Below are 23,111 nucleotides of genomic sequence, written 5' to 3'. Positions count from 1 at the left end.
GTTACTCAGCTGCTTGTTACTTTAAATTTCCCAACATAATATCATTGTCATGGATTGGATCCATGATGATACACACTGTATCATCACTAGTTTAGAGGAAATTATTAGAAATAAAGGAGGGAGATGTCAGATAATAGGGAGTTGTGAAAGAATAAGAAAAACAGCAAGTCAAAGAAAGCTCTGAGAGAGATAAGTCAGCAGCAAAACAACACTGCTGTCATGGCTCTGAGCCATATTCCAACAAAGTCATTGGTCAAATGAAAAGAAAAAGACCAAACATCTCCACCAGTGGTTGTATTAATCTTCTTGGGATGCAGAAATGTGAATTGGGCAATCGCAAAGACTGAGCCGATCGTCTGAAATACTGATTTTAAAAGAAGAAAAACACATCAAAATGGTAGAATGTGAAATAAACTCCAGATTATTTTAGATCTTGTCCATGAAACAGTAGCCAAATTAATTCGTCCTCATATTTCCATGCCATGCAGCGCATTAAAGCATGTAGAGGAAGTCTGTTCATAGATAGAGTTGAACCCGAGTGCAAACCGCACAGACCAGCAGCAGCCACTTGTTTCTGTTTATTTCAGTTTCATGCTGCTTGTCTGATGGGACGGACATCAAAGAGAAGACAACGTCTGAGACAGATTGTTTTTGGTTTTTCTTTCATTTTTTTTGTTTTCTTTCATTTTTTTCATTGCTTTCTATCTCCGTAACTCAGGAGAACATGGAAGCCGTGTGACCCTGGATGATTTATCAAGAAGTTTCTCTCTTTTTTTCTTCTCTTCAGTTAAAGTAAATGACTGGTATGTGGAGAACCTCTGGAGAGTCCACAGCCCCCCTCTCGGGCTATTAGGCCTCCCTCCGCCTCCCCCTGTGGAGAGAGGAAGATAAGGGAAAATTGAAAATGAAGAGGAAAGAGAGAGGGAGAGAGAGAGAGACATCACTGCATCCACAGGCAGAGCTCTTGTTCTCCTCCACTATCTCTCTTTCTCTCCCTCCTTTGAGCTTGATTAGCCGCCAAGCTTAAGAGGCTTGTTATCAACCTTGGAGACGATGGAAGTTCATCGGCCACAGGACTTGACTGATGGAGACGGGGATGGAGGCTTTCTCTGACCGTGTGTGTGTGGAGGAAGTGGCGTATATCTTTTTGACTGATGTGGAGTCACAGTAGAATGCGGTCAGTTCATTCGTATCCGGGGCCGTGGGGACTCCAACATGTCTGCTGGCTGGTTCTCATTCAGTCACATGACTTGTCTACGTGCTGCACAAAAAACTCCTTCATTGCTCAGAGTTAAGCCCGACAACAAAATCTTCTTTTTATTGCAGACAAATAAGTGTAGAATTTTATCTGTATTTAACATAAGAGTGTGTTATGTGTGGCAAAGAAAGTTCACAACAGACACAAACTTTCTACTTTCGGGGTACAAGAGCCCACTTATTGAAATCTCCCTTGGGGATCAATTAAGTGTTTTATCTTATCTTATATGGAACAGTCATCCATTCTAAAGACACAAATAGGTATTTTTTCAGTTCCCTCCATTGTTTACATTTAGTGTTATCTTCCACCACTACGGGCAGAATTTGGTAAGGTTTACACAATGTAAACTAGGTGGTTTAAGGCGTTTTTACATAATGAAGTCAGTTTACAGGTCTTCAGGACCTGCATATGTAAAAAATATTTCATAAAATGCCTCTTTAGCTCCAGAGGGCTCTGCAAATCTAATAACAAATGATAACACTTGAGTCAGCATCGGTCGGGGCTGAAGACTACAAAATCTGACTGGCTAGAAAGAAGTGATCTAAGTGAGGAATCTACTTTGAAAGCATAGCTGATAGCATAGCATAGTGATTAACTAAAGCTACTTAGAAAAAGTAGCTCAAACTACTTTGGAAAAAATAATAAAATTGATACATAAAAAAGTAATACGAAAAAAGCTTATGAGCTTATTGCAGAAATGATCCACTTGTTTAAAGGTCATACATAAACCAAAATATAAAATACCCCACAAGTTCACAGAAAAGTGTAAGCACAGTTCACAAGTAAACCTCTTGTTCGTTTGCTGTGACAAGCATCAGTATATATTCATTAAACGTGATATGGTTCATTGATCTGATTGGTTGAAGCTCGCTCATGATAGACAGTTCATCCAATCACCTGTCAAGCACCTGCCCTTTTCCAACCAGTTTGCAAAGACGACTCCCCGGATGGTTCTGTGTAACAAACTATCTGGCATCGCCATATGGCCATTATGATTCTTCTTCAGGCTGAGATTCGGGAGGTTTATCAATGATGACACAGTCGCTGTGTGATCACTGAGCATGTCTGGCCTTTTGCAATAAATGACTACTACACAAAGGTCAAGTGTGTGGTGGTGGCTGCCTGACTAATGCATTGCCCAGGCATGCCTTCACAGCACAGTCAGGAGAAAAAAGGGTACAGGGCTGGTCAAACAGGGTTCAATTATAGTAGTGAAATAAAAAAATATGTAAAATGAAAATAAAAATAAAAATTAAAAAAACACATTCCTTTCCTTTCATGGCCCAAAATTATTTGCAGTTTCAGTAGATAACTACACAAAAAATGGCCAAACAATGTAGTTTAATGACATGTAGCACTGCAAACTCCACCATAATAGTTCCAGGTCCATTGGAAGTACTACCCCCAGATCAGGGACTTTTTTTTGGCATCAGGAATTAATGGTTGATGAACCAAATGGATATCCCGGCCTAGGGACTTAATGCATGAGACCTCTGAGTTCTTGAAATCCTCTGTGGACTAACTTGTGACGTGAGGATAAGAGACCAGTTCAGGATTCCACACCAAGAGGGAGCATGTCAAGAAAACCTCAGCCACCTTTGCATCTGCCATCTCTGCAGCACGGTGGCTCAGTGGTTAGCACCTGACACCTCGCAGCAAGAAGGTGCTCCGGTTTCCCCCACCATCAAAACATGTATAGTATATTAGGTTAATTTCTTCAGTCAATGCCCTTGACCAAAGCTGGCTTAAATCTGGAGTTGGTCCCCGGGCGCTGTACAGTGGCTGCCCACTACTCCTACTTCAGTTAAATGCAGAGGACAAATTTCATTATACGTTGTGCTGTGTATGATTGTATACGTGACAATAAAGTTTATTCTATTATGTTCAGAGACAGCACATCTCTGTCCACCAACTTCCTACACAGGGCCAGCTTTAGTTCTGCTCTGCTCGTATACAACTCACAGTCGTCCTCACCTCAAATTGATTCAGAAACTGATTTTGGTAGATAATTTGGGATAAATATGCAATGCAAAACCACTGACCCACAGTAAGTGGGGCATGTATCCACTCGAGGTTGATATTATCAATTGCATCCTGACACATTGTAGTTAAACAATTTGCTGTTTAAATTGCTTTTAGGGATAATCAGCAGCACAAAGGGTCTTCAGCTGTAAAGTGCAGTAAACAGTGTCCTCTATTGAATGAAAATCAATTGAAATCTATATGGCCATGTAAACTGTCTCAAACAAGTGCATCAATTGTTTTTTTCAGCACAATTCAGCAAAAAGCATGACTTGGTTTGTGACTTTAATTTACTCTGGTTATGAATGTGAACTACATCTTTGAGTCTCTCTTATCAAATGTGCATAAAATAGATAAATTAAATAGTTCACAGTTGCCATTTAAAGACAATTAAGAGCACTTCCTTGTTGTTGTATCAGAACCGCTATCAGCTGCAGTTCATGACTTGATGGACATTGTCTCTTAGTGTTTCTCTCCTCTCTGTCTGAGTCCTTGCCAGCTCTGGATGAGGCCTCAGAGGGCGACAGGACCATGTAAACATTCCCAGCCCTCAGAATCTGTCTGTCTGCCGGGGGTGATGCATCTGTCCAGCCCGTTTGTTTACTGGCCGAAGAATGTCAAGAATATAGGCTTCAGTCTGTGTGTGTGTGTGTGTAATTTCATGTCCATGTGACCGTGCACTTAAAATAGAGAGTATAAGGAGGCCAGGGCGACACATGGGTGGGGCAGGGTCACGAGTTTTGTTTCCTTTTGTATCGTCTTAATGTTTGTAATGATCCAATGGGATGTGGATCTGGTGAATATTGCACGGTGTTTAGTCTACCAATCACCACGGTGACAAAGAGTCTAGGTTTGGGGGGGTGGAGGTGGAGGCTGGGGTGGGGGTCAGAGTAGTTAGTGGTGTTGTGGGTCAGAGAAAACTGCTCTGCAAAGAATATATATATACATTTATATATATAAAAAATACACCCAATAAGCTGCAACAGAGACAAGTTCTCCTGTAATTGTAACATTGTAGGTTTTGTCTGATTACTTATGACTTCTCTGCCCACAGGAAGTGACAAATTTCAAATTAAGAAAGAAACATAAACAAACCATTTTCTTAAATAGAAATGATCGAGTGCTGCATGAAGACAAAGGAGCCAAGTATTACACACATGGCTCTACCATGTTCGAACTTTTGTGTGCAAAGCTGCCTGGTGTGTATGTCTTAACCTAGATCGAGCTGTATATTGCATGGCTTAAACTTTATTTAAATAAATTCGAGTAAAGAAAATGGAAAAGGAAATATGTTCAAAGTGATGCACAAGGCAGGCCATCAAAACATGGTTTCTTGAATAGCCTAAGCATCATATACCGTGTGGATTAACCACTATTGAAGCATTGGAGTGTGTGCTCTCGTGCACAATGCACATTCCAGCCAGTGGTTTCACATTATTTCACTGATCAACAGGTGGCAGTAGCATGTCAAGAAACATACTAATGTGCCAAAGAAAGGGCAGTGAAGAAAAAGACTGCAAGCTTGGATCATGGATGTAAACAATACAGGTTTCAAATTATTTTTAAAAATTGCCTTTGCAAATATTTTGTGAGGAAGGAAATGCATTCAACATGTTTGTTAGACCTCAAGGATTCACACAATGCACCTTGGTGAGTAACACTGAATACAAACAGAAACTTTCTTTACAAAAACACACATGTGATAAAAATCTAAAGAGACCTGCAACCCAACTTTGACATTAACCCTCTTGGACTTTAGCGGATGCAAAACCTGTTGCAACATAAAACAGACAGTGTTGTAAGATGCAAATGTACAGTATAAATGTAATATTGTCAAACACTGTTGTCAAACAATGTTTTACTTTATTATTTTAAGCTAATTAAGGGGGAATTGCATGGTTACTTGGTGTGCCAGTAGCAGGATATAAAAAGGCAATTTTTTTTGGTGTGTGGACAACAGTGACTGTGTCAAACACACACACGCACACACACCCACACTTCCAGCGCCCCCTTAGCTGCTCTGGACAGTTTAAACTCCTGCTCACTGTGAAAGGTAATTCCAGTGAGGGTGCACTCTTACCGTAACGCACATTAATTCTCAGCTGTCTGCAGACCTTGTTGTCACTGTGGAATATAACGTATTTAATGAATCTCTTGGGATGTTCAAAAGCTTGTATTGGATTTGATCGGCTACTATCAGAGCAAACCCAATTTTTTATAATAAATAAAAAAGGAGTACGGTCTAGACCTACTCTATTTGAAAAGAGTCCTGAGACAAATTTTGTTATGAATAAGCGCTATACAAATAAAATTTAATTCAATTGAACTTTGGATTTGCATTATGTTCATCTGCATCACATATTTATGTCACACATAAAACAAAGGACAAAGGTGGCATCTGACAGGCTGGAGGACAGGAGGAGAGTTGAGATGTCAAAATTGCTATATGCTAAAATCAAGCTCTTCTGAAGTCATTCAAAATAATCTGCTCTGAACAATCACTATTTTAATAAATCAATAATTATGAATATGTTTTCAAAACCTATTATAGTTGGTCTAAAACCTTATCATTTCTGATCCTTTTAAAAAAAAAACATTAACAGATCAGTCCTCTACAAAATGTGTATGCATAATAGTGACTTTCAATTTTATATTGACTGAAAGTGTCAATTTTAGTTTGTCAGGTGTAAGAAGATTCAATTTGAAATATTTCCAAATCAACTTTAATCCCAAAAATACAGTTTTAATGACTCTTCCCAAAGAACCATAAATTCTAATTAATTTATTCTAAACCAAATAAAACATATAGCTCCTTGAACATCAAAAACATACAAAGTACATTAATTGTATCTGAATGAACAAGGAACTACTGCTGTTAGTGTTTACAATAGCATGTGCAGCACGGCTAATATAATGATTATAGTATTTTTTTAAGCCAAATAATGTAACAAACTTTTTTTCACCTAAAACTGAACAAGCCTGTAAGGTCGCTGTCCGACACAAAAGAGCCAAAACGACATCCTCTCAAGAGTTATAGATCTTATTCACCCTTTCAATGAACCTTGAGATGCACTTAGGGGCTGTTTCCAGCAGCCGTATATCAAGGCTAACAACAGTGGAGATCCTCTTCAGAGGAGTCTGGCATGAGTTTAACTCCCAGTGCTGCCCCCTAGTGGAATATGGGTTTGATATAAATACATGAAAAGACAAGTAAGGGCCTCATATCTATCTAAATGCTGTTTTAGATGAGAAATTTGTAAATCTAATACTGCTTCTGTTAATACTACAACTTAATATCACAACTACTTCACCTCACCAAGTATTATGGTGACATTAAAGGCTGCAGCTTATAATATTTCTTTTTGATGCTTTATTTTGAAATGTTATTTCCAGGAGAGTCATAGTTCTTCAAAAATATTTTTTTTGTCAGACCAACAATCCAAAACCCAAAGATATTAAGAGATATTATAAAATAGAGAAAAGCAGCAAATCCTCACATTTCAGAATCTAGATCCATAAAATGTTTGGCCTTTTTGCATCCAGCCTCAGGAAGAGAGCGTCCTCGGTCTTATGAGACTGTGTTGCTGTTGTCCGGTGTGTTCGCCAAAACGTTCAAGCCCTTTGCTATCTGAATGACAAGGTTCAGTAATCAAAGAATATGTTGACCCTCCCTCCCGTTCACTCACCTCTCCTCTGCTGCCACACCTCCCTTCTCTTTTCTCATTTGTCTGTGTGTCGCAGACAAATGCTTGCATGCACACAAGCCACATCTACAGTAATGCAAACACCAATTTGAAAATGTGTAGTAAATTACATTAATTTGCAAGTATTTACATTAAGTAATGCAGTTAGGAGGGAACTTAAAGTAGCCTACACCTATGTTTTCTCTATATAAGGCAAAAGGTCAGTGTTGCCTGTTTCTTCAGAATATTAACTGCCAGTGTTTTTAACTGATACTATTATCACATTGCAGTGATTTGGTGTCTGATTCACCCTCCAACTAATGGATCTGTTACTCAACCATTCTTCCATAGCACGCTCCCATCAACGCACCCCCTGTGTTGTTTTAACGCAGTGGTGTTTTCGGTCTGAATGCCTGGTTAGGTTGGAGTGGTGGATTGTTGGGTGTGCAAAGTGACCTAAACACAAGAAACTGTGCTGTTTGCATCCCATTGCCTCTGAACAGTGAAGGTAGGTTTCTTTTTCCTACAAAGATGATCTTTATCTACAACAGTACCATAGAGGTGGCAGATAAGATTTTGTTATAGTCATAGGAGTTGTTTGGAAAGGAACTGACATGCTTGTTTTGTTGAGCAAATAATCTTTATCTGCAAAACAAGTGTTCAGATGAATACTGCATCAAAATCATTGCCAGGCAACTACTTAAGGATAGAAACTAAAATAAACTAGTAAAAGTCATGTAAAGATGGTGGTCATAGTTGTATGATAAAAATGCCAATAGTCTCTACTAGTGTTAGTTCATGTCTGCTATTGTTACTTTTAAAATGACTTTCATTTGTCATTTTTTTTATTGTCAATAAAATTAATTAAATTAATATAGTACCAGTAATCTGTTATGTATTTGCAAGTTGTTAGAAGAAGTCAAACACTCACTTAACAAAGGTGTAACACACACCCTTACTTCTCACTGCACTATGTGATCATCATAGCAGTTTTCCATGAATGTTGCTAAATGATGACCATGGATTGTGCTGGTGCATCTCGCTCTTGTTCTGTAAACAACAACAAAAATTGAAAATGGCAAAAATCCAGAGTAATCAGGACATTATTTCTGGAAAGAGATGTCACCTGTATTACTGTCACATGTCAGTTTTTAATACTTAATACTTTTCATTTCAGAGGTAAGAAAGTATGTTAATTTAAATAAAGATGTCAAATATGTGGGTGCTTATGTAGATGTCAGCTCCTTCAAGAGGATTTTTTCAGAGCATTCTGGGACACAAAAAGAAAACAGAGTTACATTTTATATTTTAGATTAACAGCTTTTATTGTTCGTCAAGCAGAGAATTGCCACTCAAGTGCACACACACCCAAAACCCTCTGATTTTAATAGACACTGAGACACTAAGATCATGGGGGGGAATCAGATAATTCTTGCCCTGCATGCCCCTTTGCCCCTGATCTCTGCCTCCCCTATACACACACACACACACACACACTCACTGCATCATCACCAACCTCCATCTATCCATCTCTCACTATCAGCTGCTCCCTGCTGCCGTTGTTTTCAGAGGTCAGAGCTGTTTGTTTGCTCGGAGGCCCATCGTCTGATAGCGTGTGTCGGACTACGCCTGCCCCTCCCACGTCATCTTAACCTGAGCTGTTATCAGCCGACTCCCCGGCAACTCCAACCTTGTCTTTTAAAAGGAACACTTCCCCTGGAAATTATGGAGAGACTCAGACAGATAGACGGTGTCTCTATCTGTCATGGTGGAAACCTCAGGACAGACAGGTTGACACTCTGAGGACTGAGGCAGATTCCACTCACTCCAGGTTCAAATGCATCTCATGAACTTTGATTTCCATCTCAGGAATCACTCAAAAGCCTAAATGAAAAATAAATAGCTTTTTAAAGGAGCAGATCAATTTAAGAAGGATTTTTACAAGAATTTAGGTGTTTTGCTGTAGGAGGACATAGTGTAGTTTACCAAGGTCCTCTTGTAGTGAGGTAAATCTGAAAATCTTTTCTTAATAGAAAGCTTAGAGAAAAATCCGTAAGCTAGGTGCGAGGTTGTACGTAGGCACAGTGGTGCTTTGAGCTAAATGCTAATGTCAGCATGCCAACGCAATGATGCTGACAAACTGATGATGATTTTAACATAACTGATGTTTAGCAAGTGGAATGTTTACTGTATTAGCATGCTAACATTTGCTAATTTGCATAAAGCATTCAGTTATAGGTTTGCAGGTATTTGGTCAAAAAGACAAAGTATTGGACAAATTTTATTTTTCCGCTGATCATGGAGCAACATGAAAAGTCAGGGAATCACCAACTCCTGAAGAAACATTAATATCTGTATGAAAGTTCATGGCAATCCATCCAGTAGTTGTTGAGACACTTTACTCAAAACCACAAATGTGGCACTAGAAAAAAAGTCAGGGCACCACCAAAGCCAATAGGATTCATCTTCTGGTAACTATGGACGTCTGTACAAAAGTTCTTGACAACTCAACCAGTAGTGGAGATTTTTCAGTCAGGACCAAAGACCGACCGACCAACAACACCATCCTTGGACCCACACTGCTAGCATGGCAACTAAAAACAAAACAATTTAAACTAAACACTAAACAGCACATTTTTTTCTTTATGAATATAAGTGAGTCATAACAACCTGCAGAATTTGCTGGTGCAGTAAAACTATTACAATCTGCAGAAATCAACAACAAAGATTTTTCTAGAAACGACTTTCTATGTTGTGAAATAAAGCTAAGGTGAATCAAAATAAGAGAATACACAAAAAGATGACACGTATGTAAAAGGTAAAAGGAAATCAGGATGAAAAACAAAATAAGAGTAATTTATGGTCAGACTTATCAAACAATAAAATGATTGTGAAGTTTGACAGAATACCAAAACAATAAAAAGTAACTTTCATGCTCATTTATTCAATATTTTCAAACAATAAAAAATGACACATATCCCATTTGGGCTCTTAGAAACCTCCCTCACCTCAATAGAGTCATCTGGCTCGTCCTGGCTGGAAGTGTGGCCGTCTGTTTGACCACAGGAGAAACAAAAGTAGAGAAAAAAAAAACCTGTGATAAAATTACTCCCCCAACACTGGATCAAACCCAGCGGGGAGGGGAGCGCCAACCACCTGATTAAGCAACATGGAGGAAATGAGAGAAGCAAAGGGGTCCATTTTCTTGAGGAGTGGGAAGGAAAAACCAAGAAGAAAGAATGGGAGGGATGAATGAGGGAGGGCGGGGGGTTGTAGGTGGGATAATCTGTGTACATATGTGTGTGTGGGGGGTGTTGGAGGGTGTGTGGGGTTAAAGTCACAGATTTTAAATCAGTTCTTTGGCCTTTAACGGGCGCAACAGAAGCCCAGTATGAGAGAGCAGAACAAAGAGGGCAGCAGTGGCCTCGACCAATTAACATTCCTGCAGCCTTTATGAGCCGCCTGGACCCGCCCCTTCACTCACACCTCATAAAAGTCACAAACATCAATTCTTGCAAACCATAACTGTCATTATAATCCCATTAAAAACAACCCACTGAGCAATTTACAGTGAACACCAGGGCCAAGTGTGCCAGCAGAGGGGAGAGATCGTCTCTGCTGGAACACAACCGGACTAAACAAATGGGAAAGTTTATTGGGAGTAATTTGACAAAATATGACATGATAGTGACGCCATGAGTTTACAGTGCAAAGTGAACATCAGAAAACGAGGTTAAATCTCTTCTCCTCCATCCTCTTTTACATTTAATAGGCCTTGGAAAACATCTAGCTCCCCACACAGTACAGATGTTGTTATTTAAAGCTGCATTAATACATTTCTGGCCACTAGAGGGCAGACCAAAACACCAAAAACAAGCTGACAAATACATAGTCACCACTTATAAGGTTGTGAAACCTGATGAATGCAAGTCCAATATTTACTCCCTTTTGTGTCCACAAATTCCTGACAAAAGTATTTGGCTTCTTAGCCGCTAAATACTCCATTTTTTTTTTTTTTCACCAGCTCTCTAATTTTGTCTGTCTGCTGTCTGATACAATAGATTTTCATACATGTTTTGTGGCTGCTTATGGAGGTAGGTGATTGAAATTCCCACACTGACAAGGTGTTTAAGCTGGCTACAAAGCTGAGCAGGATTTCGCAGTCTAAGATACTTCTCTATGATTTCAGCATACAGGCAACTACCAACACAGGTGAGTCGAAGTCCCTTTACCTGAGACTGACAAAATACTAAGTTAAGCCAACTCTGACAGTGTTCCATGGAAGCCCATTTTCACCAGGAAGAGAAGAAAAAAATACATGACAGGATTGATAAAATCTACTCATGTTAAGTAATAGATAATGATAACAATTTGCGATTTAGTGAGAAAAATTTCTCACAAGTTTAATTTAGCAATAGGGCTGCAGTTAATGATAATTTTGATTATAAATTAATCTGCCAATTATTTTCTAGATTAATCAAGTAATCTAACATGAAATCCCTCTGAATAAACTGTCAAGAAATACAAAAAAATGTCCACCTCAGATTCTCAGTGCCCCAGGTGATGTCTTTAAATGTCTTGTTTTATCAGTCCAAACAGTTATTCAGTTTAATATAAAACAGAGAAAAGCAGGAAATTTAACCAATTAGTTGATAATAAAAATAGATAAATGTTAAAACAACAAAATCAGTAGCAGTTATTTTCCTTGTCTCTTCAATAGTAAAGTATGTAATTTGGTTCTACAACAGAGGTTTCCCAGTCATAATAGTTCACTTTTAAATCTCTCATCTCTATTTTCCCAATAATTAGCAACAAATTGCATAGTTTTGTCTAGGAAACTGTGTTACCTCTAAATCATAATATAAGAGAAGATGTTGAGTGCCACTTGGCAGTATGTGTCAGCTTTAATAGAGCTCTGAGTGTCCTCATTTTCATAAGTGAGGTTTTAAAGCAACATTGGGGAACTTTCAAGAGAAGAAAGAGATAGAACACATCATTGGTGTGACCCCACATGGCCTCAGCCGTATGGGCTCATTATGAAGAATGTGGCTCCCTCTGGCCGATAGGTTGGGTTTTGCATTAGTATTTAAAGGTAGCTTTCTGTTTTCTGCTTTTTTTGTGTTACACCTTTGTAAATGAGCGTTTGTTTGCCTTCTTCTAACGTGCAAATAAATAACAGAATACTGGTGCTATATTCCTTTAATTCATTTTATTGTCAATAAATCGATTATGAATATAAATCATATTAAAAGTGACATTAGCAGACATGAACTAAAAATAGAAAAACATTTAAAAAGTCAATATAAAAAAAATCCTGTCCTCTTGTCCCTCTGTATTTCTGTGTAAGGATTTAATTAAGTATGCATTTGATAAACTGTAACATTCCCAGATATTACTAATAATTACAAAAATGCAATACAAGCTTATATATCTATTGTGTAAAACAAGTTGAGACTTTTATACTGAACCTCAGGCCAGAAATCAGTTAATAAATGTTCATCCATTACCTATAAGTCAGAAGACACTTTGAAACTGAAAATAAGAGTTTTAGTCTCAGGGGGGAAAATAAAAGGGAAAGACTAACCTCAATAAACTAGTATTACAGGCAGATTGTCAGTCAGTAACATTTTGTTTTTATTACATGTTAGTAAAAGCCAAAGCAGGTTATGTTGAAGTAGTAATGTAGTGACGAAGAGCGAGGAGAGAGGTCATGTGTTCTTGGCGCTGACGAGAACGATTTGGATGTTTCTTCTCCTCATCTCTCTGGACATCTGACACCAGGAGCAGGAGTTACAGAACGTGGCCAACAGACAATCCCTACACATGGTGCCCTGCAAACAAAGCACACCGACGTCAGGTCAACAGGTCAACTATCGGATCTATAGGCTGGATCTGTTTGTGATGAACCACAGACTTTAATTATGAATTAATACACTTGGTATACATATTTCTTTCTCCCATTTACTTATCCTCAAATTGAATTTGTAGCCATGAAATTCTGATACTGTCTTCAAAGGGTAAACAAAGGTTCCCTAACCTTCACAAAGTAGGATAAGATAAACCCTAAGTAACCCTTCAGGTGTAGAAGCAGCCCGAGGACAGAAATTAAGGAGGAGAGGACTGCAAATGATTTATTCTAAATGTTTAATGGGTGAATTGTCCCCTTTTGTCTCATATATAGTTTCACCTATAGTAAATAAATGTCAAAAGACTACAGATTGGGACTTTAAGGGGACTGACAACAGCAGAGAACGTGGGCCTTACTTTGATGCCGTAGCGCTGCCGCATGGAGACCCTCATGGACATGGTGATGGCAGGGATGCCGCCGAAGATTTCCAGCAGGGGGAGACACAGACACTGGCCGTACTTCTTGGTAGTTATACAGGCAAAGCAGGGACAGCACCAGAAAGCGAAGCAACCTTAACCAGGGGGGGAAATTCAAGGAAATGCAACATATTGACAACATGGATACTGATACAAGAAACACCTGTTGTGAGCTACAGATTGAACCAGTAAGGGAACAACTTTGTACTGTAATCCCATGTATTTTTATGTAGCTGATAATAACAAAATATGAGTGTTTAATTTATAACAAACATTTTAGAAAAAAAAATACAGATAAACAATGTCATTTTTATCAATGTTTACTTAACGTGCTCTTAAAAAAGTAACTAGATAAATATGTGATAACAGACTTAAAAGGACATCTTTCCATGAACATATCTAGCTGTTTATCATCCAGCGCTTTCACTGGTGTGATAGATATGTCACTTAAGCGCAGACACTTACACTCAGGTACGTCTTGACAGCAGTCACATATCCCAGATCCCCACTCATCAGATTCTCGGGCCTCCATCACAGGCTGAGGCTGCGTGATGACCATCTTGGAAGACATGATGGTGTCTAAAGGAGGAACCAGGATGTAGAGTTCACGTTAAACATGTGTAGTATTAAGTTACAAGCATGCACAAAATGCCAACAACAAATTCCTGGAAGCGGGCTTCTACAACACCTGAACCTAAAAAATAAAACAAAAATATTTAATATTCAAGATATTGGGGTTTTAAAAAAGGGATTTAAGGATTACCCATTCTTTATAAACCAAGGAGGGGCTTTGATTAATGCTTGTTTGATTAATGTCCAGAAATAAAATAGTAAACTGAGGACACAGTATTGAGATTTTTAGAGTGCCGATATACCAGTTTATAGGTGCAACTTTAATGCCTTTGGTCAAACAAGCACATCGTTGAAGCGTATGGGGAGGCTGTGGCTCAGAAGGTAGAGTGGATCCTCCACAGGGTTTTAAGTTTGATCTCCAACTTCTTCTCTTACATATCACATAAGTATTCTTGAGGAATAACTGCACCTGATGGTCACATAAGCACCACGGTAGCACCATGCTTCCACCAGTGAATGTGAATAAGATGCAAATAGGAAAGTGCTTTGGATAAAAGTACCATCAAAATAAGTAATAATGACATGTTTGCGTTCAAGTGACAAAGCCGCAAAGTTCCCAGCAGGCAGAGGTCAGGATGAATAGACCTAACCAAACCTTAACTATAGTGTTGTCAAAAAAGAAGACAGTTTTACTTTTTCTTTTGGAAGACATTTACGAATGATATCTGATGATAGCTGCTGATAGGGGTGTCAGATCAGAAAGCACTATGTGTCATTGTGTGGGGAAATTTAAAGCGTATTTTGTCTTTAAATTTGAAAGTTTTTTTTAAAGTTAAATAATCTAAGTTGTCTAAACAAAATGTGTATTTTGCCATTTCCCAGAGATTTTCCTTTGCTTTACTGTGGCCCTTTGAAAAAACAGCTAAAAGTGGTAACCTAGCAGTGGAAACGAACGTTCACCCATGATAGACAATCAGAAGCCGAAGAGAGAGCGAAAACGACTGTCCAGCTTGAATTTCCACCTGATTCACAGCTTTAAGGAAAGTCTGTGAGGAATGTCTCACTGTGAAATCAGCATGATGTGCTTGAGGCCTTCCTTACTGCCTTTTGATTTCTTAACATTTCAGAACGTTTTGAGCCGTCAAGTTGTTGTGATTTAATATAATTACTTTTGTATTCTACTTTCAAAATAAAAATAATATATTTTAAGCCAATGTATTTATATTTAATGATGATTATATGACTGTATGAATGGCAAAATATCTAAAACAGCACACATTAGACTGATCTATTGGGATACAAATAAATAAATAGTAATTCTTTAATATTTTATGAAATTGTTTTAAAGCAAAATCTACAAAGTGCTTTACAAAAGAAAGAAAACATAAAACCATGACATCAGATTATCATTACATTAGATGACACACCAAATGATGACAACACTAAATATAAACAAGTTAAGAAAAGAGATGTGTATAGACACGTATTTATATATTATAACTGAAGTGCACAATGAATGTCTTACCTGTGTATTTGTGCAATGAGGAAGCTGTGAGTTGGACGTCCTGTCACAGCTAATGTCTCCACAGGCAAACAGTCATTTCTCAGTCAGTTCAGAAATACCTGCAGACAACATAACACCTGAGAAACCGGAAAAGCCGGTCCGTCCTGCACTCCTTTACCGTAGCTGCAATTATTTATAGTTACCTGCAGAGGATCAAAACTAAGGTAGGGTCATCACATGATCACCACCAAACCTGTGAGATCATGGCCTAATGGCTGAAATAATGTGACACTGTTTTAAAACAACAAGTTCTGGATGTGAATTTCCTGTTGCTACATTTAAATAAATGTAGATCAACATGCACCTTCCAGTTGTCTGGAAGTCTGCCAATGATTTCACAGAGCTTTTAGCTTGATAGGTGGATTTCTTTTCTTAAGAATGTGACAACGCTGTATGGATTGCATTTACACCTGGCCGACATCCAATCGCAGTGTGAGAAAGTCCACTTCCAGATGTGGTCTGAACGATGCGATTGTAGGCTTGCATTTACACCTGACATCCAGATGGGATATTCAGATACGGCTTACGTGTTAATGCCAGGTGTTACTCATCTTCTCTTCGTATACGACTGTTGAACATTAGTACAAAATGGCAGCTCTACAAATACACCCTTTCTCTTTGATTCTGAGGAAGTGGTGTGGATTTTGTACGATGATGAAGGTGTACAATATGGAGGATATTAAGGAGAGGGATAAACAGACAGATGGAGAGGACTGCTCCATTAGTAATTTTTCCATAATGGCAATATAGTTACAGTCGGTCTGGACCCATATAACCCATATGAGTGTTCTAAAGACGACTCATTCGAGTGTTCTCTTAACTCAGAACTTCTTGGTGACCTTTGTTCTTTTAAGAAAAAAAAGAACATTTTATTCTGTAACCAAGGACACTTTAATACAGAGCAGCTACATTTCTCTTTTATCGGATACAGTAAGTAATAATGGCCGGGATAAAACCTGTGATATAAAGGTCACACAACCAACAAGTCAACCTTGGATGGCTCCCAAAGTATTCGAATAATTGAACAGGTGGAAGTGATGTAACAGGTGGTTTTGGGAGCAAAAATGTCACCTCTTTGTGCTCTTTTGAAAAATCTGTGAATAAAAAAAACCTCTCCCATCCTTAAACAATTACTGTTAAGAAACCGTTTTAATGAGGCACAACGGCAACTGCCAGCCACAAACCACAGTAAGGCCTGTGGGTGTACTGCGAAGGAAGGAGAACAATACCCAAAAAACCCTCCATAGAAAGGAGATTCTATCAAAATAAAGGGTAAAGAAGGGTGTATTACATAAAAGTCAGACAAATGCTTGACAATTGAATTGACATCAGAGCTCAGAAACAAAGACTGATCTCCGGTGGCCCTGAGCTGCCCCACCCCGCATTCCTGTTCAGTCAACAAAGACAGCTGAATTCCACAGTGATTACCTCTTTACATGATCATCCCAAATACAGTGACACATTTTCCAGAAACACAAGATACCACTTAAGTCAATGGAGCAATATGTTCATTCAGGTAGAACAATGAAGCTTTCATTAACAGATTCATTATGAGTGTTTTAATCAGCTGTGGCCCATTGATACGTCAGCTGATCAACTCCCAGCTGATGAGAAACACCTATTCATGTTCACACAGGTGCACAGGTAACAGGTGCACCTCCTCCATATTGTTATTGTTCACTTTGCTAAGATCTGGTGTTCCAGCTATCTGTGTGTGCTATAGTAAGGGTGAGAAATTTACTTTTTTTTTATCTAGCAACAGAGTAAAAATTGGATTTTAAACAACCCTTTGCACTGCAAACACTGTTGTTTAACAGTTTGGTTTTTCTTTAACTATACTTTGAGAGAGTCAGGTGCATAAGGAGGAGCTTGTTTATGATTTGCCCACATTTTACTCTTCACTTTCAACAGAGGTTGTTCAGATCTGTCCACAACACTAGATAACCTAGTTTTATGTAAACTGTGTTCATCATCAGTTTCTTCTTGGGTGTGATATTTTGGAAGTACTGAAATACTTAACACTTTCTTCACCAGCGTTGAAAGACTTGTCTCTGCACTTTTTATGATGCCCTGAAGGCTCATCATCAACTCTAATTCATTCAGGTCTAGAAGAGCATGGAAGACAGTTATTAGCAACATTAGAAACTTTTTAACAAGCCTTTCACAACCTTTTGGCAGATTAGAAGGTCAGGGAGATAAGAGGCCACTTCTGGGTAGGTAGCAATTATTCATCATGCCCGTAGGCAAACAGTCAAACGTTACAGGAAACATTACAGGAAAAATGCGAGAAATGTTAGAGCAACACTGCGCAACTGAGGACTGCAGGTTCCAGCGTTAATATAGACATAGTTTTTGCACTCTTTTTCCCTCAGCTTGAATACAACTTCCAGGCTGGATTATTCTCCATTTTTCTTACACTTATTCTTATACAGATTCCAAATAAAACTAAACCACTGTGTCGCTTTCTGCCTTCCCTACTCTGTTTGTAGCTCACATTTGTTCCAACTGAGGATGAGTCACAAATATATACAGTAGTTTCATTCTTAAAAAAGGTTCTGTAATTTCCTAAAACAGCTGTCACTGTGGTCTTTGTAAACAGGATTTAGATATTTTTGGTGTTTCAGTGTCTTCCTAAAAAGGAACATGTCACCCAGTGCAGAGGTGTGGCCCATTAATGTGTTTTAAATCCTTTTTGGAGAAGAATTAAATATATCATCCTTTGTCTTCATTGTTAGATTTATCTTTTCAAGGGATTTGTTGATGAAAAAAAAAACAGACATAGAGAAAGCTGTAGCCACTGTAATGTAAATTAATGTGAATGTGAATTTTGGCAATGCTGCCTGTGTTTCAGCAGATTTCCCATTACCTTTGACCCAGATTGATGACTACCATGAGGCAGCACATGCCGAGCAAACTCGACCCTTCTGTGCTATGATACAGCTCTCGCTCTCCCCCTGAACTTTGATCCAGAAAGTTCTATGAATGTAGGTCGAGCTGCTAGTCCACATGTGAACAGCAGCTTTTGAAGGCTGATGATCAGATAATTTAGTGAAATTCTTAAATAGTTGAAATAGTTGAGAGCAGTTAGGTTTACAACGACCTTATGCTCATGAATTGCATCTTAATTCGTGCAAATGCAACAGCTGCTGACATGCAGAAATCCGGGTTGTGTTTTGGACAATGCATTACTTTTGACCATGACATATACAACACATATGTAGAAACATAAGCTTAGGCAATGGGCCTGCAAGAATATTTTCTTATTCTTTCCTGTCAGCTTTCTTCATACGAGTGTTACAAGTTGAGATTCAAGAGAAGATTGAGCCAACGTACATAACTGCACCTTAATGGAAATTGCTCTATTCAACTTCATGAATACTACCTGTTCATGAGCGGGCACTCATGAGAAAATTCCTATGAAGCTACTTGTTCTGCTCTGATTGTGGGCAAGTTTCATTCACAGAAATGTCACCCAAGCGTAAAAAGGAAGGGCATGAACACGGATCAGTAATCAGCAGGCAAAACAAAACAAATTTAGCAGGGCGAGTAGGCGTATTATAGGGCACCTGAAACATCAGCATCAACAACGCCATAGAAGGACCTCAACCATGACACAAATAAAGAGGGGATGGCTTGACTGGAGGTTAAATGCCAAAAAGATGTCTTGCTAAAACTAAGCGTGCCATGACTAAAATGGGAGGCAGTCAAATCGATGCGAGAGTCCTGGAAATGGATGGTTTTGTGATATAAAAAGTTATTCAGCAGTTGAGAGTGTGATAACTTCTTTCAGTTTATTGACAAGCCATTGATGTTCATCGTACATAAACAGAATAGTAATTTTACTTTAAGTTTTATTTTATATTATATTGTTTTAGTTCACTTCTGTAACATATATTAACTCTAGATTCATTCAGATTAAAGCATTCCTCTCCAAAGGGATCTTTCTAAATACAAGAAAAGTTCTCTCACATTCACGTTCTCTCTTGAACTACACATGCAAACAATGACTTCCTGAACCCCTGTTACTTTATTGCAAAGACCAGTTGTTGAATATGTGGTCACTCAACAGACACACACAAACACACGTTAAAACCCCCGGTGTCCAACGGTCCACCTGCTTTGTCCACAGCATATAAACCTGCTGAACTCAGAAGGTGAAGACCAGAGAGCAAATGTCTGGTCAGAGCAAACAAACAGCAGCCCTGCTGACGGAGGTTACAGTCCATAATCCAGACCTTTTGTAAGAAATCCCAAAAAAGGGTTTTTTTTATCAGAGGTGGCCGAGTTCAGCAACAAGGCACGTGAGCACAAAGACAACAGGAAGACGATAACATTAATTTCAATGAAATGCTGGATTTAGCAGCAACCCTGTCTCCAAACAATATTTGCTTTTGCCAAACAGAGCGTCATTAAAATGTTTTATGTTAATGGTTAAAAACTCAAAGCACTCCGTTAAACTCCACTATGTTCAGTAGCTAGTTGCTAACTTTGTCTCTCCGTCATGGTGCTGGGAAGGCAGTCAGTTTATCAGATCTTTTTCACTGAAAACAGCTACCTTCTGTGGCTGAAAAAAAGTTCTTGGGCTGGAAAGGAAGGAAGCATGCTGGTTATAACTCAAATGTGAAGAGATAGACCTCCATAACATCTGATGAAGACCACATGGTACGGTTAAAAGCTCAGGAAATATCTCCAGTTGTTTTTTTCCTGTTTGGATTTTTCAATGTAAAATGTATATGCATTACTTTGGACAAACAGATAAAATCATTCTATTAGTATATTTTTCTTGGTGTCCCTTTTATTTTGTCCTCGATCAATATGTATTTACATAAACCAAAGCAACAACAAAGTGTTTAACTTATTACTATTACTAATTACTATTACAAATATATAGTTGTGTATAATGCATTTTCTTTTTTTTATATAATGTCATTACCTTAAATGGGGGCTGACGTAGAGAGAAGGTCAGGGTTAGTGTGTGAGAGAGAGAGAGAGAGAAAGAGGGGGGGAGAGAGAAAAGAGAAAGGGGTCAGACAGAGAGAGTAGCGGTGGAGCAGTCAGTCCTGAGAGGAGGAAGCAGAGAGAAACGAGGATCTTAACCTGAAATCTGGTATTACCTGAACCTACAGCTATGTGACAATTTATTGTGTATATTTATTTGTACAATATGTTGATGTATAGATACACTGGAGGAGTTTGCATGGTTGATGATTTTGATGAAGGTACATATGTATATGTCTATATGTATGTCTAGATAAAATAGAGATTAAGAAACACCTATGACGCTGTTTGGTGGTGTGAGCAAATATAGTAGCTTGGTTGGATATTTGCACCGGTGGGTATTACTATGTTAAGTAATATCCTGTTTTCTGCTTGTTACATATAATTTGCTTTGCTGAGTTTGTTTTAATCAGTTGCCTATGGCTTTATTTGTGGTGAAACTCAACAAACTGCTTCCAAAACCAAAACCAGAGGTGATGGATGAAATTAAGCCCTCAGAAAACTTCAACCATGTCACAAAAAAGTGCACTGATTATTATGGAACTGCATACTACTGTGTTTTCTTCTTTTCCTTTGTCCTCTTATTATTAATCTTTTCCATATGTTCCTGCAGTACCTCTGCAGCCAGGACCCTGGGGTTTCCATCTTCTAGTCTGGACTGTGGCTGCTGTTGGGGTCTCAAGTTTTACTCTTGTCTGCCACAGGTTGGTTTAGCTTGGTTGGTTCATTTGCACACTGAAACACGACTAAACACAGAAGACAAGATCACCTTTCTAAGAACTGCTGCTGTGACACGCTGCCTTGCATTGGTTTTAATTATAATGGACTTTCTTAGGATCTTTGCCTCCCCCTAGTGGAGACCAGGTAAAAACACAGGGACTTCCTCAGCTGCTGCAAATAAATAAATAAAAATGATCACCAACTGCAGTTTCCTGCAACTCAATGGAGCGTTTTAGAGTCTTTCAGCTAATTGTGTTGATTTTCCAGACAACCACAACCTCGAACCTCAGGCAGCTGTTTTTGTTTTTTTTGTTCTGATAAACCCACTGTACACTACCAGCTGAGCACCAAGCAGCGGACAGATAAAGTTAGAAACTAGCTGGTGAACATTGTTGAATATTTAGATGCTAAATAGCCATATATGTATCTAATGCTTTAAAATGTGATTTACAGGTACTTTAGTACCTCAAACCAGCCGCAGAAGCAGAAGTGGAGACAGGGAAGAGCTAGACACCGTTCCTTCTGGCCTGAGCAGGACTTCAGACATGTCTCTACTCTCAGACCCTCTGGAGAAGCTGCACAGCCAGACAGACTCTTTCCTCACTGCAGCCAGGCTTCTTCGAAGAGGATGGACGGAGGAGGGGAATAAGACAGGGTTGCAATTTTCCTATTTCAACGGCTCAGCGCCCTCTCTCTCCAGGTCAGACGGAAATCAGGGTCCAAACCCTGCTGAGATTTGCCCGAAGGACCACAAGAGCAGACGGGTTACCATGGTGAACAGCAAGAAGACGACTGAGGAGAGAGAGACGGACTGTGAAAAAAATGCAGATGAAGTGAGACAGACAACTGAAGGTGCAGAGATCCGTCTGTCTTTCTCCTTCAAAACACAAGCAGAAACACAGACGAGTCTCCGCAGTCAGACAGGCATTGTTTGTCTCTGGGCGTCTCGCTGTCACACCACATGTAGACAGTCCAGAAGGTTCAAGGCCCCGATGCTACCAGTCATTGCTGAGATGTAGGCTAGCTGCCATTTGTTCCATATAGGACAATGAATCAAAGGACAGGCACATGTAAAACACCTGTTTGTGCTTCTTCTTGGTTATGATGAGAGTACTAGAGTCTATTTAGACTTTAATTACACTTTGTGTTAAATGGAGAACTTGGCTGAATTGAATACTCTTGTGGTAATTATGTGATTAAATGGACATGTGGATTTATGTGTATGTGTGAATAATGCGTCAATGCCGTTTATGCTTGTTTATTAAAATGCAGCTATGTAACTGTTGGTGTAAGTTGGTGCTCTGTTCTAGTAAAAACTTGAATTATGGGTGTAGAATCAATATTAAAACTAAATTGTGTTTGCTTTTTGTTGTCGAGATATATTCAATCTAGTGACAATATTAAATTAGAAAAAAGGGGAGAAACGTGGGAAAATAATGTCCTTAATGACCTGTTCAGTGAGTTCCACAAAGGAAAAACAACTTCAAATACATGCCGGTAAAGAGCTGAATAAAAAACAGCCTATTGAGTAAGGGATCAAAGAACTAAGACGCCTAATTTATCACAAATATAAAAAGAACAACAAAAAAAACCCTAATAATTTCGTGATTACAAGTTTTTACCTGGTGTTAAACTGTTGACTTGGACTCTTTTAAATGGGAACAGCGCCACTCTACCATTGCAACTTACATTGTGGTTAGATAGTGTATTACATCCGTACTGGTAAGAACTACCATAGAGAATGAATGGAAAAAGTTAAGAGAATTAAGCCATTGAACGTCATTTACCTCGGTCGTCGACCGAAATGTCTGCGGTTCGAAACCGGGTGGGAGCATCTAAAGATTTCTTTTTTTTTTTTTAAGTAGACAAAATTATACGAAATGTGTAAAACAGCCGCTGAATCGCTTCCATGTGGACTGTGCTTTGTCAATGAATGTAAAAGTATTAAAGTAAAAAGAAATATATATAA

General features: G+C 38.7%; 1 protein-coding gene and 1 long non-coding RNA gene across 2 annotated transcripts; one reads left to right on the top strand and one right to left on the bottom strand.

Annotated features, from left to right (window-relative positions):
* Positions 1-12,164: 12,164 nt before the first annotated feature.
* Positions 12,165-15,493, bottom strand: ponzr2 (plac8 onzin related protein 2). The gene is made up of 4 exons (XM_035666812.1): positions 15,386-15,493; positions 13,753-13,866; positions 13,228-13,382; positions 12,165-12,794 (listed from the first exon to the last, which is right to left on the bottom strand). The coding sequence occupies exons 2-4, from the start codon at positions 13,856-13,858 to the stop codon at positions 12,672-12,674; spliced, it is 384 nt and encodes a 127-aa protein (XP_035522705.1). The 5' UTR covers positions 13,859-13,866; positions 15,386-15,493; the 3' UTR covers positions 12,165-12,671.
* A 4,956-nt stretch (positions 15,494-20,449) lies between these two features.
* Positions 20,450-22,425, top strand: LOC118331897. Its single transcript, XR_004796902.1, has 3 exons — positions 20,450-20,531; positions 21,036-21,126; positions 21,596-22,425. It is a non-coding gene; the product is annotated as an uncharacterized LOC118331897 (long non-coding RNA).
* Positions 22,426-23,111: the final 686 nt, after the last annotated feature.

Source organism: Morone saxatilis, unplaced genomic scaffold (assembly GCF_004916995.1).
Source record: "Morone saxatilis isolate NCDOM2014 unplaced genomic scaffold, NCSU_SB_2.0 Contig20, whole genome shotgun sequence".
Lineage (NCBI taxonomy): Eukaryota > Metazoa > Chordata > Actinopteri > Moronidae > Morone > Morone saxatilis.
Note: the sequence above shows the minus strand (reverse complement) of the source record. Positions and strands in the feature narration are given on the sequence as shown.